General features: G+C 39.2%; 1 protein-coding gene across 6 annotated transcripts in view; it reads left to right on the top strand.

Annotated features, from left to right (window-relative positions):
• The window catches only part of LOC124619817 (TRAF3-interacting protein 1), a 244,350-nt gene that overhangs the window by 142,658 nt on the left and 74,745 nt on the right, over positions 1 to 26,947 (top strand). For all 6 annotated transcript variants that reach the window (XM_047146416.1, XM_047146417.1, XM_047146414.1 and 3 more), the window contains 3 exons: positions 4,367 to 4,545; positions 14,243 to 14,447; positions 23,957 to 24,017. In XM_047146416.1, the coding sequence (XP_047002372.1) occupies positions 4,367 to 4,545; positions 14,243 to 14,447; positions 23,957 to 24,017 (445 nt within the window). The remainder of the gene's footprint in view (positions 1 to 4,366; positions 4,546 to 14,242; positions 14,448 to 23,956; positions 24,018 to 26,947) is intronic.

The raw sequence follows: 26,947 nt of genomic DNA, 5'->3' as shown, positions 1-26,947 counted from the left end.
CACCCTCTCGAAACCTGGCGAGCAAGCTACACCGCGTTGCAGAGCGCCTCTCTTGCAGAGCCTGCCACTTGAGTTTGCAAAACATCTCCGTAACGCTATCACGGTTACCAAATAACCCTGTGACGAAACGCGCTGCTCTTCTTTGGATCTTCTCTATCTCCCCCGTCAACCTGATCTGATATGGATCCCACACTGATGAGCAATACTCAAGTATAGGTCGAATGAGTGTTTTGTAAGCCACCTCCTTTGTTGATGGACTACATTTTCTAAGGACTCTCCCAATGACTCTCAACCTGGTACCCGCCTTACCAACAATTAATTTTATATGATCATTCCACTTCAAATCGTTCCGCACGCATACTCCCAGATATTTTACAGAAGTAACTGCTACCAGTGTTTGTTCCGCTATCATATAATCATACAATAAAGGGTCCTTCTTTCTATGTATTTGCAACTCATTACATACATTACATAACAGTCATGACTCCTTTCAGTGAAAATGACAAATTCTAGGTGATGTGTCTTGTCATTGATAGTTGTTCTTGCAGTATAAATTCAGATTGTTTATTTGACATTGACCACATGCGGTAGAATAGGCTTCTCCAGTCATAGCAAGTTTCAGTTGCGATCCAAGTATTAAAATTAATGTTTGTATTGTGTGTACAAATTGAGTATCTTATATGTATATATAATCTTAAATACACTATGTGATCAAAAGTATCCGAACACCTGGCTATAAATGACTTACAAGTTCGTGATGCCCTCCATCAGTAATGCTGGAATTCAGTATGGTGTTGGCCCACCCTTAGCCTTGATGACAGCTTACACTCTCGCAGGCATACTTTCAGTCAGGTGCTGGAAGGTTTCTTGGGGACTGGCTGCCCATTCTTCATGGAGTGCTGCACTGAGGAGAGGTATTGATGTCAGTTGGTAAGGCCTGGCATGAAATCGGCATTCCAAAACACCGCAAAGGTGTTCTATAGGATTCAGATCAGGACTCTGTGCAGGTCGATACATTATAGCGATATTATTGTTGTGTTATGAATTGGTGCTCGATCATGTTGAAAGATGCAGTCGCCATCCCCGAATTGCTCTTCAACAGTGGGAAGCAAGAAGGTGCTTAAAACACCAATGTAGGCCTGTTCTGTGATAGTGCCACACAAAACAACAAGGGGTGCAAGCCCCCTCCGTGAGAAACACGACCACACCATATCACCACCTCCTCCGAATTTTGCTGTTGACACTACAAACGGTGACAGATGATGTTCACCAGGCATTCGCCATACCCGCACGCTGCCATCGGATCAACACATTGTGTATCGTGATTTGTCACTCCACACAATGTTTTTACACTATTCAATCATCAAATGTTTAGCCTTGTTACACCAAACGAGGCGTCGTTTGGCATTTACCGGCATGATGTGTGGCTTATGAGCAGCCGCTCATTCATGAAATTCAAGTTTTCTCACCTCCCACCGAACTGTCATTGTATTTGCAATGGATCCTGATGCAGTTTGGGAGTCCTGTGTGATTGACAGCCACTGTGAAAATGAAGTGGCCAATGACAGATCTTTGTAGAACATGTGTATCAATTGCTACTAAGAGGGAAGTGTCTATTTCTAATTGAGACAGACTTCAAATAGGAAGAAATTACTGCTGTTGTAGATTTTTGTACACCATAAATTATAATTTTGTTATTTATATGTTAAAAGGAATGCAGTCAACTGCTTTATTTGATCACATTATACAAGTGACACTGTCTTTTTATTTTCGAAAGCTGATCAACAATTTCCAGAACATCTACAGTGGTATTTTTCCCTGGCTGAAATCCACACTGATGGTTGCAAAGATGGACATGCTTTTCAAAATAATTTCTTAATTGAATGAACATGAGTGAGTCAAATATGTTGGAAAATATTGGCCCTATAGAAGCTGACAGGTAGTTCTGTGGGGAGTTGTTTATCACCTGTTTTGAATATAGTGATAACTTTTGAGGTTTTGAGTCAATCTGGAAAAACTCCATACTCTAAACAGTTATTAAAAATGAAACTCAGTGGCTTACTTATCAAGTGAACCACTCATGTAATAACATAATTAGACATCCAATAAGATTCCACGCTTTTGGAATTAGGTAATGTGGAAAAGTTTCACACACCTTCTTGGCTGTGGTTTTATGCCAATGAAACAAAGGCCCGTTCAAAAAGATTTCGGGCTTGCAGCCGGTTGACAACCAGCTGCAAGCCCGACATCTTTTTGAACAGTTGATTTGCTGGGAAAATTTTAAATTTTACAAACAAAGGCCCTTCAGACAGCTGGGGACCAATCATATCCCATGCAAATGTTCTGTGGCCTTAATCTTGCCTCTTGATTATCTGGCTGATGTGACAGAGCAGTCATTCAATTCTCCTGGATGAAGTTGAGTTTGAGGTTTCTGGCTGGAAGAATTATCTTGTCTGATAACTTCTCATATTGCCTTACACTTATTTGGAGCACCTTCTGTATACCTTTCACATTTTGTTGTTGTTGTATGAGCCTAATTTTGTAATACTTTCTACTTCTAAGGTAAGCACTGTAATCCAGATCCCTCTGTTCAGTCCCCCAGTTATTCCTGCTTTTATATATTTAATACTGTATGAGTATGTTTTCTCTAATTTCTGACATTTCTCTTGTATACCAGTCAATTTTTGTATTTTTACATTTATTTGAGGAGATAATTTTTCTAATAGGAACATGAAAGCCACGAGTCTCTCTATTTAATTTAAAAAGTCAAAAAAAATCATATTCAGCTCCAATTTTGTTTGTTTGACACTGATAAACAGAGTCCCAGTTTTTTTTCTTTAACTTTTCAATAAATAATGCATTGTGGTCCTCTCTTTGACCTCTTATCTGTGCCACACTAGATTCATTTGACTATGTTGGTTGCTTATGGTAAAGTGTTGAAAACAATGGAGTATGATCTGAAATTACTCCATCAGCCAGGATCGTTACATATTCCTCTCTTTGAAACTTAACAATAATAGTTTCTAGACATGCATCATTACAAGTAGGACACTTGTTTGTGCAATCTAAGTTTAAAGATCTTAAAATATTAAAAAATGTTCTGGAGTCTTGTTGCTTTGAATCTCCCATTGCAGTATTAAAATCTCCACAGGCAATAAACTTTGTTTTAAACTTCAAAAGTTTCATAACCACTAATACAAAAAGTTCAAAAAATACATTTATATCTCCATTTGGCGACCAATACAGGCTGGTGATTATTATATTTTCTTCAGTTGGTCTTATACAACTCAGCCTTTTCGTCTGATCAATATGGCGTAATGTTTAATTTTGTAGGGGATTCACAAGATAGCATTTACCAATAACACTCAGACACTGCTTGAAGTAAACATGTAACTCACTTCTTATGCTGAAAACACATTTTTTCCTCTCAAGAATTCTTACAATACTTGTTGGAAAAACAACATTGTAGCAAAGACTTGTGAACAATGTTTCTAAAATTATTTTGTCATTCCTGCATGTTTTTTTCTGCCAATCTTTGTTGTACCAAGTCACTGAAACTGTCTCAGACTAATGTCAATGAGAGACTCGTGTCCTCTAAACCAATATTTACATTATTGCCATCTGTACTTTATAGTAGTCAATAAGGAATGCAGCTAATTGATTCTTCGTTGGCAATTTTCACCTTTACATTGCTCTTCCAGCCCTAAAATATTTGCTCTTTGGTTAGAACTATCACTGAGAGGCTGAGGAGAGGTTAGAAAAAGCCAGAATTTTAATGTGTAAATCCACATGTGTTTATTTCATATATTTGTGTTTTGTCTTTAATTCACATGAAATGAAAATCAAGGAGAAAAAATAAATTTTAAAGATTTTTTGATATTTCTGAGATTGCACCTGAGGGAGCTGAAAGTGCAAAGTTGGCTAGTACTTACTTTCAGGAGATGAAATCCCAGTTGTGCCAATAGACAGGTATAAAAGTACAAAAAGCTATCCTAGCTTTCAGAACTCTTAATGCCTTCATGTGGTAGGAAAGGGAGGTGTGTTGGGGGAGGTTAGAGATGGATCAGTCTCCCAGACCCTGGGATGAGGAGGACATATTTAAGAGGACAAATGGAGTACCTGCAGTCATGAATAAGGTGTAGAAGTGTGGCATCTTTCATCTACAATAAGTGGTAGTACACCTTTATATTTTTTGCTTTTTTGGTTAGTTGTGTGTGTGTGTGTGTGTGTGTGTGTGTGTGTGTGTGTGTGTGAGGCCTGCATAGCCTGTTTGTACTGTGCACAAGTTGTCATTCTTGTTTATGGTAATTTGTTTCTTTGTAGTTCCTGTAGTACGTTAGATTAACAGCAATTTATATCTTTCCAGGATGAAGGAAAAAAGAAACCAAGTGATAAGAAAGGAACACAATCAAAGACATCTTCCCGGGAACACAAGATTCGAGAGAGCAAAGAGCCTTCTATGAAGAAATCATCCTCACAAAATGTAGAATCAAAACATTCGAAAACAAGTGGGAGTAAGAGATCAGAAGGTCACACAGTAGAGAGGTAAGTTGAAACTTATCACTGACCAGTAAGTGGAAAACGTTAACACTTCCAGACCAGAATATCTAGTATCAGAATATCTAATCATTCGAACATCTGGAACTGAGGAACATATTTATAGAATAAAAATCCACTTCAGTTACCAGCAATTTTCTAAATATTTTTCCATGACTGGTTTTGAAGCTTAAAGTGTCATCTTCAGGTGCCAACAACCGCAAACAATAGGAGGGGCCACCTAACGTACAAGTACTGTGCGCTTGATATACTAAAAAATGAAGGCTACAGCTGCAGAAAGTGGTATGCTCACATACGAGTAATTATGAAGACGCAGATGTGTGGTGGTTAGGCCAGTGAGTCATAGGGGTCACACCCATATCAAACACACACATGGAACTGGAACAAAAATACAAGCTTTGGGGAGGATTCTGGACAGAAAGGAACTCAATAATACTGTAAATAAATAAGTAACAAAACTCACACATAGGACCAGCAACTACAGCACCCACTTGGACAGCACGACATAGATGTGATTAGTGCACGTGGCCCAGAAGCCAGCTGACCACAATGGTGAAAGCAACTGATGTAGGAGCCAGTGAGGTAGGGGACCAAAGTAAATAGCTGCAAAATAGTAGGAAATGAGGGTTGACTGGTCTGCCCACTTATGTAAGTGTGGTTCACAAGATCAATATGTACTAGAGTAATAAAATAACATGTAGATCTGGGGAACTGGTAAAAATACCTAAAAGTGAGTGTGACAGACTAAGGAGACATAAGATAAAAATTCAATTAAAACAAAGTTTACAGATGATATATGAAAATATATCTAAAAATTGAGCAGTAAAACAATGAGAAGTGAGGTGTTGTAGGAGAATGATGCAAATTGCTTGGATTTGTACCTATATATAAACTCATCCTTGCAGACCAAAAGCATCTTATTGTAAAAAGCGTAGTTAGGCTTAAAATGATAAACACAACAATATCAATGTACACATATAAGATAGAACTTCATATCCACACAATACCAAGCATAATAACAAAAAGTTATGAGTAAAAGGGCTATACACTAGGACTGGGGAAAGTGAGTAAAGAAAATAAGACTCAACTAAAGACCAATGTTGGATCCTGGCTGACTTAGTTCACTCCTCCATCCATCTGTGAACCAACCTCACTGCCCCCAAATCACCCCATTAACTTTCCAGAATTTCTTAACCTTGAATCTCCCCTCACCATCATTCTCCAAATCCCTCAACATGCAAACTAACCTTACATCCGCAGAGAGAATCACAGTCTACCACCTAAAAACTGATCCTGACGACCTGCTAACGAAGGCTCCACCACTGTTGTTTTGAAGGACAAGGATTACCTGGCAGAAGGACTCTGCCAACTGTTAGATACATCCACCTTCAAGCCCTGACCCAGTGACCCCATAACAGAAATCCAGCAGGGTCTTCAGTCTCTCCTCAAATCCTTAGTCCCATCCCAAAACCTCTCCCCAGAGTCCATCTCTCTCCTCACCCCTACCACTCCTCACACTCCTACCTTCTGCAAGCCTCGTAAAATCCATAAACCCAACCACCCAGGACGCCCCATTGTGGCTGGTTACTGTTCCACCACTGAGAGAATCTCTGCTCTCATATCCGACACCTTCAGCCTATTACCCAGGACCTACCCTCCATATAAAAGACACCAACCATTTCCTCCACCAACTCTCCACAGTTCCTGTCCCTTTACCACATGGTGTTCTGCTCGTCACTATTGATGCCACGTCGCTTTACACTAGCATCCCTAATGCACATGGTCTTACCGCTATTGAACACCACCTTCCCCAGTGCCCGACAGGGAACAAACCAAGAACGTCCTTCCTTGTCGTCGTGACCAACTGTATCCACAGCCACAACTACTTCTCCTTGGAAGGCATTACCTACAGTCAAATCTGGGGTACAGCTATAACCACATGAATGGCACCACCTATACCAACCTGTTCATGGGTTGTCTAAAGGAATCCTTCCAAAACACCCAGAATCCTAAATCCCTCACCTGATGTAGATTCATTGATGATATATTCGTAATCTGGATTGAGGGTTAGGGTACTTATCCACATTCCTACAGAACCTCAAAAGCTTCTCCCTCATTTGCTTCACCTGGTCCTACTCAGCCCAACATGCTACATTCCTAGATGTTGACCTCCAACTCAACGATGGCCACATCATTACCTCTGTCCATATCAAACATACCAACCACCAGCAATACCTCCACTTCAACAGTTGCTACCCATTCCATACCAAGAAGTCCCTTCCATACAGCCCAGTGTGGTTTTTGTATCTGCAGTAACGAGTGGTTCCTCTCTAAATTTACCGAAGTCTTACTGAGGCCTTTACCAACAGTAATTACCCCCCCCCCCCCCAACCTGGTACAAAAACAAATCTCCCATGCCTTACCTTCTCAGTCACCCTCCACCTCCAAAGGTTCCTCAGTCCAGCCACAGAAGAGCATTCCCCTTATAACGCTGTACCACCCAGTATTGGAGCAACTGAATTACATTCTCCACCAGGATTTTGACTACCTCTCATCCTGTCCTGAAATGAGAAATGTCCTGCCCACTATCCTTCTCAGCCTCCCCCCCCCCCCCTCCCCCCTGCACCCCATCCCCTACCGTGGTATTCTGCTGTCCACCGAACCTGCACAATATCCTTGCCCATCCCTACTCAACCCCTGCTCCAAACACCTTGCCTCATGGATCAGATCCCTGTAATAGACCTAGATGCAAGACCTGTACCATACATCCTCCCACCACCACCTACTCCAGTCCGAACACGAACTTACCTACCCCATTGAAGGCAGGGCTACCTGTGAAACCAGTCATGTGATTTACAAGCTCAGTTGCAAACACTGCGCTGCATTCTACATGGGTGTTACAACCAACATGCTGTCTGTCCACATGTATAGTGACCAACCAAACTGTGGCCAAAAAACAACTGGACCACCCTGTTGCTGAGCACACCACTCAACACGACTTTCTTGATTTCAGTGGTTGCTTCACAGTCTGTGCCGTCTAGATCTTCCCAACAACACCAATTTTTCAGAACTGTGCAGGTGGGAACTCTTCCTGTAATGTATCCTATGTTCCCATGACCCTCCTGGCCTCAAGCTTCGTTAGTCATTGTCCTGGTCTATCTAGTCCTTCCCTGTTTCCACTCCAGCACAACACAGCCCTCTATTCCATCAATGGACCCAGTCTTTTTCTTCTCTCTTTTCCTGCTGTCCTGATCTCTCCCCCGCCCCCAACCTAGCATCCTGCCAACTGCACCTAGGTGTCCTACCCTCTCTCCCTGCATGGTCCCCAGCAACACTTTACCCCTACATTTACCCTACTATCCCCTCCCCCCCTCCCTGCCCCAGTCTTCTACTTACCCCCACACAGCTGCCTCCCCCACAGCTGCTGCTCGTAGCCTGGCTTCAGCTGACAGATACTGTGGTCATGTGTGTGTGACTTGCGTTTGTGCACATGTGCCTTTGTGTGTGTTTTTTGTCTGTTTTTGACAAACTCCTTGTTGGGTGAAAGTTTATTTTGTGTCAGTCTTTTTGTTGTGCCTATCTGCAATGCAGCATCTCCACTACATGGTGAGTAGCAACTATTCTTTTCATAATATCATTAGTAATTAAGATTAAAATATGTAAATTTTTACTAAAATATATTGAGGTTCCAAATTTCTATATTAATGCTAACTTAAATCCCAAAACTTTATTATTTTATGCAAAAAAAAAAATAAAAAAATAAATAAATAAAATAAAATACTGAAGACTAATAATGTGAGAACTGTTTAAATCTTAATCACATAATTTCATCATTTTATAGCATCCTCATAAAGTAGTCTCTTGTATAGATTAACTCCTACCTGTGGTTTCCATTGTTAAATATTGTTTCTAATGTAGTTATACAATGATGGGTGTAAGTTCAGACTTGAACACTAATGAGAGTTTACATAAAAATTACAGTTTATTGAGATCTTTATCAAGGATATTTATTGTATACTAAAAACTAAAACTCCTCCCAAACAGGCCATGAAGGCCAAGCGGTACTGACCAACCACTGTGTCACCCTCAGCCGATAGGCATCACTTGATGTGGATATGGAAGGGCATGTGGTCAGCACACCGCTCTCCCTGCCATATGTCAATTTCCAAGACCAGAGCCGCTACTTCTCAATCAAGTAGCTCCTCAGTTTTGCCTTACAGGGGCTGAGTGCACACTGCTTGCTAACAACTCTCAACAGACTGGATGGTCACCCATCCAAGTGCTATCCCAGCCTGACAGCGCTTAACTTTGGTATCTGGTGGGAACCGGTGTTACCATTGCAGCAAGGGCATTTGCACTATTGTGTACTACAATACATGAATCTCAGTCTGTTATGTTACACTGTTAAATGAACTCTGTGTATAAAAAGGACAAAAATGTATTGAATGGTACCACTTCCCGGTTGACAAATGAAGGAACTGGTACTTAACATAATGAGCTGCCCTATCTCTAAAAGTATTATACTATTGTGAACCATATTCCATATTCACATGAGAGTTGTGAAATCTCAATCAATGCAAGCAGCAATATCACAGTGTAACGAAAAACAGTCTCAGTAGGCCAAACTTGTGCCACTGCTGGATCCCAAAATGTGCCAGCAGACACTTCTCCTCCTTATGTGAGGCATAACATGAGTTTTTCAAAAGCAAACAGCATTAAAATGCAATGTTTCAGTGAAAAGACTATTGTGCACTCTTTCTTTGTACACACAATGTTAATGGCATTACTCTTATTTACTTTGTGTGATAGTGCTGAAATACTAATTGCATGCATATTCAAGCATGTTGTGCACATCGATTTGACTTTTGTTGCAAGATTCTTTATGGTGCTGCAAATTTAATGGCCAGTGGTGCATTACAAATTCTTGTGCTCAATGGACTAATTGCTTGCTAGATTATAGCTAGTCTTGCACAGTGTGGATTCTGAAAAAGAAATAACAGAAACAGTAACTGAAGGTTTAATAGAATTCATTGTGCAAGTCATGAGTTTTCCTTGGCAATATTTTTTACACAGTTAATCAAATAGTCTTTTTCACAGTGCTAGGAAATACTGATATGGCATTTGTATGCATGGAGCAGTTTTAGATAACTTTATGTACTTTGATTCTCATTTCTGAGATACAGTGTGTAACTACTGAAATTTGTACAGTTCAGGTTAAAATTATAAATGATCTGTAATGGGTTCAGTCTCATTCACTTTATTTGTAAACAGAATCAGTTATTCACTCTACAGTGGGTTTTGCACTGTTTTGGAATTTCCTGACAGATTAAAATCGTGTGCTGGACCAGGACCCAAACCCGGAATCTTGCCTTTTGCAAACAGTACCCTTATCGGCTGAGCTGTCAAGGCATGATCTGCCTTCATAGCTTTACCTTATCCACTGCCTCTCTCCTTCCTTTGAAGCTATGAACAGACAGTTTCAAAATTACACCCCCAAAGACTAGTACAGAACTGATCAGATCACTAAAAAGTAATAATTCATTCTGCTGGTTAGGATGACATTCCTAGCAGAATGTTAAAATCTTGTGCTGACTTGATAGAATTATCCATAAACTATCTTTTTAACCAAAGAATAAGTCCGAGCATATTTCTGACAGTCTGTAATCTACTGTAGTATATGCCAATCAAAATTACTTTGTGGTTGATGGATTACCGTGGTGGGGAGTGGTGTTGCCATTGTGTGTGGTTGATGGAGTACCATGGTGGGGAGTGGTGTTGCCATTGTGTGTGATTGATAGGTTACCGTAGTGGGGAGTGGTGTTGCCATTGTGCTGCCAGTTGTATCTGGTATTGTGGAAATAACCAACATGGAAAGTCAGGTAGCCATTAACACATTTATTCTCAGTCTCATGAACATGAAGTAATTTTATAACATCAGAAACATGGTAAAAGTTCTATGGAGAATCACAGAAATGAATTACACAACATAAGGTTTCTTCTTCACTTGACTTAACTGAAAAAAGAAAAAATAAACTTCTGAAAAGTAACTTTTAAATTTCATTCCAGAACTTGGCAATATTAGTTCCTTTGGATTATGGAGTGCAGTCCTGGTGAGCAAGCAACAAAATATTTCGAAATCCAATGCAATGTTATATTCTGCTGGGCAAGCAGTGGAATATTTCTAAGTCTGAAATAAAGTTTCTGCAGCTTGGACAAAGCATGGAACAGTCACCAATTGTCACTCTCTAGAAAAAGTAACTATACTATACAGTGTAATAGCAGAAAAAATATTAAAGCTGAGGAATTAATCTTTCTTTGGAAAACTACTGTTCAAAAATTGAGTTTTTTTAATTTGTGGCTGATAACTTTGAAAATATATTAAAGAATATCTTCAGCTAAGTGATAATGATGTTAATTTGCAGCCCAGAGTGTGTTGAACTAAATGCATTTTAACTGAAAGACTTAGGACAATCCCCTACTGAATAATTGTAAAAAATGTAGATGCTTGCAAATACGAAAAAACTCATGCGGCCTGGAAGAAATATGGCCACCATTTCAAAATAATAAACAATAATTTTTTCAAAAAAATATTTTTGTGACGTTTAAACATTGGGGAATTCACCCAGCAAATATAAAATTTTTCTGAGATGGTCAAGCATCCAGTGCTGGACCACTTGGTATGGATTGACCCAGGTTCCGAAATCAACCTTAGCAGACACAACTGAGATGATAGCTAAACAGACCTACAAGAAGCTCATACTTAAGAGTTCAATCCTTAAGCTTACAAAGACTCATGTTAGTCAATTTCAAGCAAGCCTAGTGACCTGTTATTACCATATGAAGACATTTTTTTAATGGTCATACACAGGATGAAGAACAATGTGTAAAATTTGTGGGGGTCCACTTGGATAACAAGTTAAAATGGAATCAGTACATGGATAAATTCACCAGGAGCCTCAGTTCGAGATACAGTTCTAGATAATGGGAGTTTCCAAATAATGTACCAATAAACATATAATCTTTGCCATGAAATACTGACTAAATCGCTGGGGGGAGGGGGGGGGGGGGGGAAAGGGGAGAACCTTCCCCATTTTTTTCATCTGGAAATTATCTGCTCTTACTAAAAAATGCTGTTGAAGACTTCGGCAAACCTTTTTTTGTATGTACCAGCTGTATGTCACCAACATGAATCGAGAAATCTCTGTTGTGGTTGCTTATTCTGAAATAAGCACATAGCTGTGTGTTCTAGGTAATGGCAGTTTCCAAAGAATCTTCCAATCAACTTAAAATCTTTGTCATTAATTACAGACTAAACCACTGGTAAAAGGAAAAGAAAACCCTGGGAAAAGAATTTTTACCTAAAAACTATCCACAGTTACTGCAGATGGCATTTCTGTACTTTTTGGTAGAATTTTGTGTGTACTTTGTAGGCAGTTTCTAAACGTAACATAACATTAAGAGTGAATAGGTGTATAAAACGTAAGTTACAGGATCACTAAAAATGACAGTCACAATCTCATAGCCTGTAATGTTATGCTGATCAGGCAGTTGGAGATGCACAGTAACAGTATTTCACAGAGAGAGCAGAGGTGGTTCAGGGCTGCCTATGCTGTGGAGATTTATTTTTGTGATACAAAGATTTTGAGGGATAGGAACTAGTAGAATTTGAAAATCCTGTGAAAGGAGGGTGGGGTCTGGAGAATGGAATTTTTGTGGATAGGCCATTGGACAGTATTCCATGTGTGTTAGGCAGCACTGAAGGAGCAAGATGAGAGACTGGATTCTAGCTAGGGATAGGGATACTTTTTTGAACTGTTGCAGACAGATGCTGCAGGGGTCTATTAGGTATGGTATGTTGCTAGGAAACATCCAACATCTCCAACCAGTCACTCATAGTGTAGCCTCTCACATCTCCCTGCACCTAATGTCTCCAGTGCCCATGACCTTGCTGCTACCAAACACACTCTCTCCCAACATCCTTCTCAATCCAAATCCATTACCTCATTCCATATACACCTAACCAATTACAGCCTCAAACATAATTACTGCTCCTTTGAGGGGAAAATATATAAACAAATTCATGGTACAGCCATGGGGAACCACATGGCACCTTTCCATGCCAGTCTGTTCATAGGCCATCTAGAGGAAACCTTTCTAACCTCACAAACCTCAAATCCACAGTTTGGTTTATGTTCATTGATGATACCTTCATCATGTGGATCCACAGCCAAGACACCCTATCCCATTCCTCAGAGCCTCAACATCTTCTGCCTATTCACTTCACCTGCTCCTCCTCAGCCCAATATGCCACCTTCTGTGACATTGACCTCCACCTCTCTGATGCCTCCATTCATTCCTCTGTCTATATCAAGCCCAATAGTCACCGACAGCTCCTGCATTTTGACAGCTTCACCCTTTGCAAGTCCAAAAATTTCTCCCATACAGCATGGTCATTCATGGATGTCATATCTGCAGTGATGAAAATTTCCCTCTCCAGTGTCTGAGGCCTTCACAGACATGCAATAGCCCTCAAATTTAGTCTGCAACAGATTTCCTGTACCATATCCTCACACACCCCTTATGCTCCCACGGTCTACAGGAACGAGCAGCTAAGGTGGCACCCCCCTTGTCTCCCATCATCATCTCAGGCTGGAGCAACTAAACCAGAGCATCAACTGTCTGTCATTGTATCCAAAAAAGGAGAACACCCTACCTATAATCCTTCCAACCCCTCTTACTCTGGGTTTCCACCAACTTCCCAACCATACTAAATCCTGGTCCATTCCTATGCCACTCCCACTCCCAACACCTTACAATGTGAGTCATATCCATGTGGAAGACTCAGGTGCAAGGCACACCCTAAGTACAGATTACTCTAGTCCTGTCACTGGCTTATCTTATCTCATCAAAGGCGGGGTCATCTCTGAAAGTAGCTATGTCATACACTCGCTCTGCTGTGATTTCTGCAGAGCATTTTATGTGAGTATAACCATAAGCCTGCTGTTCAGCAGAATGAATCCGCCCTCCTAAGAAGTAAATTGATCACCTTTGGTGGAACACACTGCTGAGCACAACTTGCTCAAGTTCAACAGCTGCTTCACGACCCATCCGATCTGGATCCTTCACACAAAACTGACTTTTATATCTAAATAGATGGGACCTGTCCTTGCAACACATTCTTTGTTCCTCTAATTCTCTTGGCCTCAGCTTGTGCTAACACACTGTACCCACATCTGCTGCTCAACTGTTGGCCCTTTTCCTCCGTCATGTCAACCACTCCTAAACCGTTCCACGACATCATAGTCATCGTGCTTTACACCATCTCTCTGACTTCAATGTCCTTGTGTCAATGTCCCAACCCTACCTCCCACTTCTTGCCTCTTCCGTCCCTCTGCTCACCACCACCTGACACAACCTCTGTGGAGGCAGCCTACCTGTTAAACTGCTGTCCCGGGATTGTGTGTGTGTGTGTGTGTGTGTGTGTGTGTGTGTGTGTGTGTGTAACCTAGCTCATTAAGGAATTCGTCTGAAAGCTAGCTAAGTTTCCATTTTCTGTGTACCTGGTGATAGACTCAACACTTCTGCTATTCAGTATATAGCAGTGAAGAAAACAGCTAATTATTTTATTAACAGTGAATGCCCTAATCAAGGAATTTATAAGCATGTTGTTATGTATTCATTACAGTTCAGAAGCAAAGCATAAGAAAGGCATGACTGAAGTACACAAGAAAAAGAAAATGGATGTGAGATCTGACACTGCAGAAGCACAGGAGCATGAAAATATTTTACCAGCAGAGGGAGAAAATGTTAAACCAACTACAAAACAACATGAAACTAAAATGTTGGAGTTACCATCTTCCATAATAGAAACCAGCATGAATACAGAAAAGGTTTGACTTTTTACTGATTAGCATGCAGTTTACCATTTTATTACATGAACTGTTACATACATACATACAATACAGAAAGGGCAGATTTCTACTTCCACAAATATGAGATGCTGAATCACAGACAGATACAGTGGAAAACAATGCTAGAAATATTTCAGTTTCTGGACAGAGTTCTCAACCAGAAGTAGAAAACACACACACACACACACACACACACACACACACACACACACACACATTCACACAACTCTCACATGCATGACCACTGTCTCTGGATGCCAAGTCAGCCTTTGGTGCATTGAAACAGTGGCCATATTTATGTGTGTTATTGTTTTGTGAATGTGTGTGTGGTTTCTACTGCAAAAGAAGGGCTTTGTCCTGGAGTTTAATTGATGGGGTTTTGGTATTATGTGTTCCACTCCATCAATGACGTGTCACCCAGATGATATGTGTGCCGGCTTTTACCTTGCAAATATCTTGCAGCTGTCATTCTTGAAGTTATTTGCTGTGATGGACCTGCTGTGTAGTGCCACTAGACCATAACGTATCATCTTGATGTTGATGTAGATGTAGACTTGTGCACCTTCTGCAGATTTGGGTGCTGAAAGAGAGCTCCAATCTGTTCAAGCTACTGAAATAATGTAATCACTTTTACAATGACTCTACTGTATTATAAGCACAATGTTTCCACTGTACAACTTAATTTACAATTGAATCAGTGAGTGCAGAAACCACTTCAGTCACAAATTACAAATTTTTCAGGAGAGAGAAAAAAGTCATAACTCTCCAAATTATCAAATATTTTAACGTTTTTTCCCTCTTTCATAACGTGCATTTATGTTGCTGTCATGCAAAAATTTCCTAATTTCAACAGGCTCAGGAAAATTTAAAATTTGATCTGGACTGATCCTGTTTCTGCACTCAACTGGTTTTTACAGACAGCTGAAAACTTGGAAAAAGGTAATCATTCATTTAAAGTTTATATTTTTCCATATTATATCAAGAATGAATTTACAGCATTGCAAAGTTATCAGAAAACATGAATATAACAAAGTAAAACGCTCTTAAAATAGATCATTCTCAACCATCGTATCATTGTCATGTGCATTAGTTGGCCTGGTAAACATTTCATCATAGGAAACTTAGAAGTTTTCAGGAATATGAATTATCATCTTCTTGATGTCTTCCATTTTCTTGATGTTGATTGGAACTTTCCCTGACTGGTAGGCTGCAATACTTGAAGGAAAATTGATGTCTACGTTCTGGGAAGCAGGTTTCAGCAGCTGATGGCTGTGCTTTTGTAATCCATCAGTGGAAGGGTATGCTGTGATTACTCGTTTTTCTTTAGAGTTATAGGGCAACTCTGTAAATCGGGTTGGAGCAAACTTGAATTTTTCTTCTATTGTCACACTCCTCCCTCAGCATTCTCTGGATAATGTTTTTTTTTTTGTGTAATATTCCTTTCACCAACTACCAAAATCTTTTACATCAGTGGTGTGTAGCTTGACGATGGGAAGGTTGTCACTCGACTGAGCACACAACTCTTCATATTCATCAGGTGTTGTTGATCATTATTATGTATCAACCTCTTAATAGTACCAAAATCTCAGTCGTTTGGGAGATATGAATGCCCTCGAACCAGAAAGTAATGAAAAATTTGTTCAAAACGGCCTGTATCTGCAAGAGCAAGGCAGAATCTTATCGTGGTGTGATTCCAGTTCTGTATGCAGGTGCCATCGGAAAAGAAATACAGATTTGATGGAATATTAGTGTCAATGTATTTCAATAGCATGCTGCATATCTCATTGGCTCCTTTGTGGGCTGCTCCTTCATGGTATGGGAATATTTTAGATTTCATAGTTTTTAGGTTTTTTTATCCCAAAACAACTCACGCAGAGTTGCCTCAAGTAAAATATATCCTGAACTGGGATCGCTGGAAGGGGCGGATTTTGTGTAAAAACAGATGAAAGTGTGACTGTGTCTTCACATTCCGCACATAACTCGGTGACGCTTTGAAGTTTATTGTAAAATTTCTTGGCTCGTCTATTGTGGATAGTAAGTTCAGCAAGAGCAGCCCTTTTAGCTGCATCATTGATAGAGGAGCTCTTGATTTTTACATCAAGTTCTTCACATGTTATGCAGGTATCTATCTGCAGATGTCCAAACCGTCATGAAAAGTTGTCATGAAAGTTTGCGAGATAAAACTCATACTTAACAGCCTCAAGATAACTGACATCTTTGGTGCCATAGTGGGTAATCTTGGTGGGGAATGATGAAATATGCTCATGTATTTTAGAACAAACTTCAGCAGAAATCATGTTCTTCTTGAGATTTTTACCTTGTTTATCTTGAGGTGATTTACCCTGTATTAGGAGATCAGTAAGCCTGTGAACCCTGCCCTCAGTAATGCTGTAGAATGAAATAGACACTTTCTTACATACCCTTTTCCTTTCTTCTCTGTATGATAAGAACTATTCGAAACTGACTGCTGTTTCTCTTGGCTGTTCAGAACGAGGACTACAATGCTTAATGGTTTGTTTTTCAATCAGTTGTTATAAGAAAATATCTTGCTCGTCTTTTGATTTCAACTGATTCAAATTAGCAACAAATTCAGATTTTTCATCATCACTAAACTTAGTAAAGCATTGTAATTTACAATTACAAGCAGCACCTGTTGTTGCAGATGGAATGAGACACTCTGTCCACCCCACGGACTTTAGAGATTCTAATGACATTTCTTCAATGTTTTTCTTCATTTCTCCTTGTCTTCTTAGGAGCTGTTTCATGATCGCCTTCACTGCTTTTGGTACTCACAGACATATTGAACGTAGAACAGGAAACGTTAAGCATGAACTTGGAGCACGTTGAAAATAATCAACAAAACATAGACTTTGATAAGAGCAGCTGTTTAGGCTGGTAAACACATGGTGCATGCTCAGTAAAAGGGGCAAGACTGGTCATGCGATCTAGCGGTGGGAGCAGAAACCATGTCAGTCACTGACTCATGTTATTTCTGCACTCAGCGTTCGAAAAAGACACTGTGTATCTACGGATCTACTCAACAGACTAACATGGTTCTTGCACTCAACATGCATCTTGCCTTTCTAAGCATCTTTTCATTGAAAACGATTTTTCACATTTTTGTGACTGAAGTGGTTTCTGCAGTCATTGATTCAGTTGTGAATGACACAGCTCTCCCTTATCTCATCCCTCAAAATAGATAACAACAAGTATTGATTTTGCTACAACACTGAAGAATAAACAGGCCTTCACGGCAGATGGAGATGTGAGCTCACTGTCGTGCCTTTTCGTTCTTCTGAGCTGACATATTTTGCTCCCAGTCTGCACATATGGCAAACCAGTGCATGCACAGTGGGATGTTACACTCTTTATTACTACCTAAACTATGTTTCCAGAGTCAAACAATGGAAAATCCAGGATGGAATGTAACAGTATTATGAAAAAGGTAGCTGCTGCTCACCATATAGAGGAGATGCTTAGTCACGGATAGGCACAACAAAAAGACTGCCGGAAAGTAAGCTTTTGACCAACAAGACCTTAATTTCTTTCAATGAAGGTCATGTTGGCCAAAAGATCACTTACCTACAATCTTTTTGTTGTGTCTAGCTGTGACTCAACATCTCTGTTATATGACGAGCAGCAGCTATCCTTTTCATAATATTGATAAGCTACATTTCCAGTTTCCAAGGGCATCTTCTGTTGGCTGTCTGTAACTCAGTGCCGCCTCTTTGTGCTGAGTAGCAATCAACCCAGGCCATATTGTTGTTATTCGACACTGGACTTCCAATGTTACATATACAGGGTGCGTCAAAAAAATGTATACACACTTTGAAGCATCATAGAAAATTTATTTCTCGCTCTACAATGCAATGTTAAATGTCTGGAAATGGAAACCTTAAAGTCCAATTGGAAAAATAAATGTACTTTGCAAATGTGGCCTTCAGCATCAATACATTTCCGAGTATGAGTCACCACTGATTCCGTACATTGTACCAAAGTGTCCAATGAGATTTCTGTGCACACCGCCTGAATCTCATTCCAGAGTGTGTCCAGGCTACATTTGTACACCTCATCTTTTACTGTGCCCCATAAGAAGATATCCTGCGGCGTGAGGTCTGGAGAGTGTGCAGGAAACTCGATTGGTCGCCTGCGTCCTATCCACTGGCCTGGCACATTGTGATCCAGGTATGCTCGTACATCCCTATGATAGTCCAGCGGGGCACCATCTTGTTGGAAATAAAACTCATCATTACCATATAATGCATGAATGGCAGGGAATATGGAGTCAGCAAGCATTGTTAAGTACGTTTCTCCAGTAACAGTACCTTCAAAGCGGAAAGGCCCAATGAGTCTCCTTGCAGACAAACCACACCACACATTTACACCAGGCAACTTCACAGCCTTCTCAACTGTGATGTGAGGATTATCTTCAGCCCAGTACACACAATAGTGCCTATTGACAGTTCCATTGAGTATGAATTGGGCTTCATCTGACCAAATTATGCTACCCATAAATCCCGGTTCACGTCTCACCATCTCCTGAATCCATTCACAAAATTCTAACCTTTGATCTGGATCGTCGTCACTTAGCTGTTGCACCAGCCTTGGAATGTACACACGAAACTTGCCTTTCTTCAGAATGCGTAGCCCACTACTAGCACATTACTCTCACGTGCCGCTTGCCTTGAAGATTTTTGAGGGGAACGCTGAAACAGTTCCAAGACTGCAGTTGTGGAATCATCACTTATAGCTGTACGAGGTCACCCTGATCGACCTTTATGCACATCACACACTGTTCCATGAATTTCGAATTTGTGTCATAGACGTGTAATTGTTAATCTTGAAAGTGGTTCTGTACCATACTCACTTCCCCACTGTCTTCAAACCACAGCTATATTCTCAAACTTCCAGTACCACCTAATTATCTGCTTCCGCGCTTCAAAGCTCAAACGCATGTCCTTCATGTTGCAGTTACTTCCTTGCCATTGCTGCCACCTGTTTAAGAAACATAACATCACTTTCTCACAGATATTTAACCTTGTAGAATGGGAAATAAATTGTCTATGACAGTTCAAAGTGTGTATACATTTTTTTGATGCACCCTGTATGTTTTATTTTGCAGTTATTTGCACAAAAGATGTCAATTTTTCAGAACAATTTGAAATGGACATAGATCATATAGATGAGCAAAATGATGAATTGGTAAGATACTGTGATTACTCTTGGAGGATGCAGGCTAAACTCAGATTTAGATTTCCACATTTCCTTATATTGAGATTTCCATTGGATGCAACAGATCTTATATCCTAAATAATCGTACTGTTAGCAGGATGTTCAGCCCCTACTCACCCTTCATTCATACGATCATTATTGGACGAGACTTTAATCATCCAGCAGTCAGTTGAGATGGTTACAGTTTTCTAAGAGGTGCATGTGATACGATGTCCTGTGAAACATTATTAAATGCCTTCTTTGAAAATTACCCAGAATAGATGGTTAGAGGACCCACTCGTGGTGGAACAAATAGACCTGACCTTTCTGGATGTCCATATGTGTCAGTGAACATAAGGCCATGATTACCATTGTATAAGTGGCAAGTAAAGCAAGTAGAAAGATTTACATATTCAGTAAGGTAGATGAAGAGGAACTGATCGGTACAGGAGCATGTAGAGTAACTGTGGCTGAAGATTAGAAGAGCAGTTGACTACGCACTACGCACTGGATAGATAAGCACTCAGATGAAAATTTCCTGATGGAAGAGATCCTACAAACTATACAGTCACTGTAAACAAATTTCTAAAGAAACACCAATCACTAATAGATGTAAAAACAAAAATAGAGATACTGAATGAAACATTTTTTTGATGTCAAAAGGACATTGCATGAAGGCATTAATGAATACCATTGCAAAACCTTATTGAATGATTTCTCACAAAATCCAAAGAAATTTTGGTCATAAGAAAAGACTGTTAGTGGCACCAAAGTTAGTGTCTGTATATACTCATGGATGTCATGGTAACTGAAATTGAGGGTAGTAAAGCAAAATCAAAAATTATGAACTAGTCTTTTCAAATGTTCTTTTACAAAGGCAAATCAATGAGATTTGCATCAGTTTAGTTCTTGCACCTACACAAAGATGAGTGATATAGATATTGGTGTCAGTGACACTGAGAAACAACTGAAATTGCTAAAATTAAACAAGGCTCCCTGATAGATCCTGTACAGAATTTACAATAGAGGCAACTCACATTGTAACCATAATATACCATGGATCCCTTGAACAAAACATTCTGACCAGTCATTGGAAGAAAGCACAATCATAGCCATCTACAAGAAGAATAGCAAAAGTGATCCACAAAACTAATGTCCATTCTCATTTACTTCCATCTGTTGTAGAATCTTAGAACATTTTTTGCACTCAAACATAATGATATATTAATGTTGTTCTACCAGGTATACACCATTAACTAATCTTGCAGAGAAACCTAAGATATCACATAATGACATGTCTTGAACTTGATGATCTCCTCCTTGCTAATCAACATGGATTCCAAAAGCACTGATCATGTAAGCCCAACTTGTGCTTTTCTCAAGACATTCTGAATAACATGTGTTGAGGTTCAGGCAGATGCAGTATTTCGTGTCTTTCGAAAAGAGTTTGAGCTGCTACCACACAAATGTTTATTAACAAAAGTAAGATTGTAGGAGATATAAAATAAAATTTGTGACTGGTTTGAGTATTTCTTGGTATGGAAGACTTGGGATATTATCATGGCTGGAGTGTCATTAACAGAAGTGGAAGTAACTTCAAGGAATAGCATTGGAAGCCTAGTTGTTTATGTTGTCTGCTAATGATTTGGCTGACAGTATTAAAATAACACCCAAACTTTTGCATATGATGCAGTTACTTGTAATGTATTATCTGGAAAAAGCTGTGCAAATGTCTACAGCTTCACTCTGCAAATCATCATGAGATGCATGGCAGTATGTACAACAAATTGTACCAGTTATTAGGGTTTCTTCTTGTTTTATTTACATATGGATTGTGGGAAGAATGATTGTTTGAATGCTTATGTGCATGCAGTAATTATTCTAATTTTATCCTCATGATCCCTATGTGAGCTATACGTAGTGGGTTGTAGTTTCAAACTGGTGCTAGTATTGAAAGCTTCCTGTAAATGAAGAGAAATATAAAACTGTACATTTTACAAACTGCAGAATAGTAGTATCTTCTGACTACATCGTCAAAGAATTACAGTTTAAATCTGTCTACTCATATAAATGCCTGGGTGTAACAGCTTGTGTGGATATAAAATGGAATATTCATTTATTCTCAGTCACAGGGGAATCATATGGCAACTTTGGTTCATTGGTAGGACACTAGGAAAATGCTGTCAGTCTACAAAGGAGACTACTTATGAAACACTTATGCATATCATATTAGAATATTGCACTGTACAGGACCCACACCAAATCAAATTAACAGGAGATATTGAATGTATACAGAGAAGAGTGGCATGAATGATCACAGGTTTGATGGGAGACCATCGTAGATAAGATGAAAAAGTTGACTTGGCAGGTGACAGCTATCTCACAAAAGCCGTTCATGAAGTTTAAAGAACCAGTATTAAGTGAAGGATCTAGGAATATCTTCAGCCTCCTATGTATCATTCCCATAGGGACTACAAAGCCAAGATAGACGAATTACAATACAGTTTGTGAAGCCATCATTCTTCCTGCACTCCATATTAAATTGGAATAGAAAGAAACATTAATTTGTGGTAGAATGCTAAGTGTCATCTGCCATGCCCCCAAAGTCATTTACATTATATGTATGTAGATGTAGATGCATAGCTGTAGAACAAGGCTTTCGTTTCTTTTTTCTGATGACAAAATCTCCATGAGTTGTTCCCACCTGGAGATCCAATTGGGGATATTCCTTTGAAATATTTTACCTGGGAGAATACCATCATCATTGCACCATATAGTACATTTGCACGTTTCTGGAAAATATAACAGTTGTAGTTTCCATTTACTTTCAGTCGTGATGCAGTAGCAGCATAGCATGGTCGTGTTACAAAGTGACATCAGTCAGTCATGCAGTCTCTTTTTCCCAGCACTTACTGTAAGGCTGCTTCTTCTGTTCTGTGTATTAATCACACAGAAGTGTGTGTACACTGATATGCTTAATCTTCCAGCTCAGGAAATGAATACTAATTATTAACTAAAACAGTCAGTCATCTGTACTTTGTGCACTTGTTTGTGATTCAGCACATCGAGATTTCAGTGCTGGTCTGTTCATTTGATCTCTGTAATGTACCAAACTCTTAGTAAGTATCATCATGTCAAGAGTGCCATTAATGTTTATGAAAATTCTTGTTCGCCACAAAAGGAATATTGTGCCATTACACATGCAGTGCCCACAGACAGCAGATATAATTTGTTCTTGCTTTACTTTTTGAGTTCAGAAACACTAAATTTAAATGACATTGTCCACTTGAATTGTTCTTCCCATTCACGGCTAACATCACTTTTTTAGTGCCACTTCACAGGGTTGCTCCTATGTCTTGATATTTTTGTCCTTAGTCAATTCAAGGCTTTCCATGCACCAAATGGCAGCTGTTGAGCTGTGATGAACTGTTTGTTCAGTCTGCAGTTATCTGCTGAGTGATGAGACAATATCTTGACTGTGTATGGAGTGCAATAGTTTGTTGTATGAAGCCTAGGTCTTGGGGCTGGGATTCTGAATAACTCTCATTCAGTTTCTTTCCTCAATCTCTGCTGCTTATTGGCACCTAGTGTTGGGAGGTACTGCTGTGCATCTTGTTAGGTGAAGCTTGTGAAATTTAATGACTCTGTAATGATTCTGGATGATTCATTTGAGTCACTTCATCCTATTTTGTGTTGGTAGTTGGTTCATTGGCTGGTGCAGCAGCATAATACTCTGCAATTGCCCGCCTGCTCTCCTCCCCACTTTTCTGTCTCAAGTCAATTAGAAACAGTCATTTTTCATGTGTAGCTATTTCTTACACTTAATTTCCATTTCAGTTCCTCACAGTGCATGTTAATTTCTAGAATATGAGCAAACTTCAGCCCTGTGTATTTTGGGTGGTCACAATCATCTAAAATGGCAATTCTCTGTTCAAAATTTAAACATTCCCATGTCCCTTTGCTTCAAAAGTGAAATGTATACTCTTTGGGTCTTATTTGTGTTAGTCTTCAGATAGTTAAGCTCATAACAAGTGGAGAGGCTAATCATGTGAAGGGTATCCCCAGAGTAGGGGTTTGGCTTATTAAAAAATCAGTGTGTTAAGAGCTTTTTGGCATGAAACAGTCCACAGCTATTAGAAATAACATTTCTTTGCACACCTAAGCATGTGCTTTGGAGTACTATGCAGTCTGGACTTTATCATATTGTCATTATTGTATGTGCTTTTACTGTATTGTGTTTGATACTGAGTAGATATATAGTTTTGTCTTTGTCTTAGGAAAAGCAAGAGCTTTCTGCAGAACTGGACACAGCAACAAAGAAAGGAAAAAGGTCTGCTCGTAAGTATTACATAACATGATTATTAGTTTGATTCGAGAGCTATTGATGTTAACAGTTGTTGAGTTAACATCAAAAACTGAAATAAAACTGTCAGTAGATGTCATTATTGGTAGGATTGGCAGACATTGCAAAAGCAAGCTGTAGTTAGTTTTTGTGTCTCTGTGAACATAAGGTATAAACTGACTGTGTAAGTATTGGCCAGATGTGGCTTAAGTTCAAAGAAATAGCGTTGATGGCAATTGATAGATTTATACCATATAAATTATTAATAGATGGAACAGATCCCCCATGGTACACAAAACATCTCAGTACACTGCTGCAAGCAGTGAAAAAGGCATACCAGATTTAAAAGAACACAAAAATCCAAAATTTGGGATGTTTTACAGGCACTCAGAACTCTGCACGGACTTCATTGATAGATGCTTTTAATAGTTTCTACAATGACATCCAATGTCAAAATATGGGAGAATGTCCAAAGAGATTCTGGTTGTTTGTATTGTATATCAGTGGCAAGACACAATCCCTTTACTGTGCAGTAATGATGGTAATGCTACCGAGGATAATGCCACTTTAGTGGAGTTCCAAACACTGTCTCCTGATGAAATTTCTTCATCAAAGATGCAGTAAATATTTCAGATTTTGAATCATCAACTGCTGTCAACATGAATAATTGAGAAGTATAAACCATTTGTGCAACAAAGCATGTCTTCCTGTCCACAGTGTGTACCAATTAGGTTTCCATTTGGAGGTATGCCGATGAAATATCTCCATTTGTAGCAATCATATCTACACTTAGAAACTGGATAGTTGCTCAGGTCACACCAATTCACAAAAACGAAATAAGAGTAAACCACTGAATTATAGACCCATATTTTGTACATGAATGTGTATTACATTCTGGAACATATAATATGTTTCAACATAGTGGCATAACCTTGAAGAAAATAATCTATTGACACATATGCAGCACGGATACAGAAAATATCATTTTTGTGAAACAAAACTGCCTCTTTTATTTGCACAGAGTAACGAGTACTGTCGACAGGGGATCCATGTTGACTCAATATATCTAGAAATCCACAAGGCTTTCAACACTTTTACTCACAAGTGGCTTCTAATTCAGTTGCATGCCTATGGAGTAAGATCTGAATTGTGTGACTTTCAGAAAAATCAGATCACAGGTCACATATCTGTATGGTGCAAAAAGTGGCAATTAACCCTAAACACTGAAAAATGTGAGGTCCCTCACTTGAGTTCCAAAAAATCCACTAAAGTTCAGTTGCACAATAAATCATACAAATTTAAAGGAGGTTATCAAGCCAACTAAATCCAAGGGATTACAAATATGAACAACTTAAATTGGGTAAATGCTGCAGGGAGTTCTTTCCCTGTCAGATTTGTATTGAATCTCAAACTTTTGATGTTTCCTCTTTCATCGTCATCATCATTATCATCATAAGATTTCAGTAGGGCAGTAGGTACTTCATTTAGTTTGCCAAATTATGCCGTGGACACATTGCAAAGCCACAGAATGTCCATGTGCTACCAGAGATCATATTGATATCTGTGGCTGAAAAACATTGGCATCAATGCTGAGTTTCTTACTACTGTGAAGGACTCAACTAATTTCTCTATTGCCTTCAGTTTGTCAGCTCACTCAGGAGATGGCTGAAAGGTGTGTGGCCAAAGTAAAAGTTCAAGAAATGGAGTTTGTGTGGCTGCAATCCCGAAATATAAAGTGCATTTTTGAGCTGAAATCAGTTATTTGTTGCTAGGCCATGACAGTTTTTCCTTCCTTCATATATATCACTTATGTGTCCGTGTAAAAATATTTTAACAGTATAATAGACAAAGCTATTCTCATCAATGAATATTAATATCAGTCTGGTTTTATATACTTTAGGAGAATAGGAGACCAGTCAGTAAAAAACAGAAGGGTGAATCATCGACACAGAAACACAAAAAAGGGTTTTTTTCTGTCGGTAACTCAACACTTCTGCTTTTTGTTGAGTGGGCTCCTTTACTCCTAAAGTATTTACATTCCACCAGTTTATATGTGAGATTTGTGCAAAGACTTAAGTTGTTGTAACTGAACATGTTACTTACTTCCCCACTTTTTTATGGTATCTTGATACAGAATTTTGTGGAGTTTTCATTCCTTGCTGCTTTTAAATCCTTCCAGATATTGTCCCTTTCTGTAATTTGTCTCTGGTTCCCAGTGAAGGGACTGCAATACTATAAGTTCCAATTTAATCTCTTCATTGGTTTGTCTGCCACTCAGCTGCTGCTGTTTCAGTTTTATTTGGTGCAAATACTATTTATTGCATATCAGAGGCAGCTGCTCTAGCCATTACAAAATGATTTATGTGCTCCATCTTGCTTCGAGTTGTGCTTGCTGGTTGTTTCCTTTTCTAATTTTGAGATGAAGGCAGAGAGCAATCTTTCTTTGTCAAAGAGTTTGAATATGACTTTCATAACACCAGATGGAATCAGTGATCCATATGTACATTATTACACCGGTTCTGCCTTCCCAGGAGCACAGAACACAAATGTAGGCTGTCAGGTCTGTGAGAGGAAGGCATGACTCATCCTCCCCAGTCCGCTTTTCTCCCCTCAACAGCCAAAACTCCTTGTTTGTTTTATGTTCATGGCCAACTGCCAGAAAAGTGTGTGCTACAACGTGAGTGCCAGTACAAGAAATAATAGAGCGTGCATAAATTATTCACACTTGAAATCTTGATTTTAAGAAGGCAAATTTAATCAAATTTCCAACATTTAAAGCTAAAAGCATTGTACTCACCTAAAGCAGCAACTCGATGACTTTGAGAAGACATTTTCAGAATAATTAGTAGGAATGGTATTTTAAAATGATTCATCTTTCCTTCTTTTTGGGAAATAAATATGTGGTCTCAGATTGAAATGTTCAATT

This window comes from Schistocerca americana, chromosome 6, assembly GCF_021461395.2.
Source record: "Schistocerca americana isolate TAMUIC-IGC-003095 chromosome 6, iqSchAmer2.1, whole genome shotgun sequence".
Taxonomy (NCBI): domain Eukaryota; kingdom Metazoa; phylum Arthropoda; class Insecta; order Orthoptera; family Acrididae; genus Schistocerca; species Schistocerca americana.
This window is presented reverse-complemented; position numbering and strand designations above follow the sequence as displayed.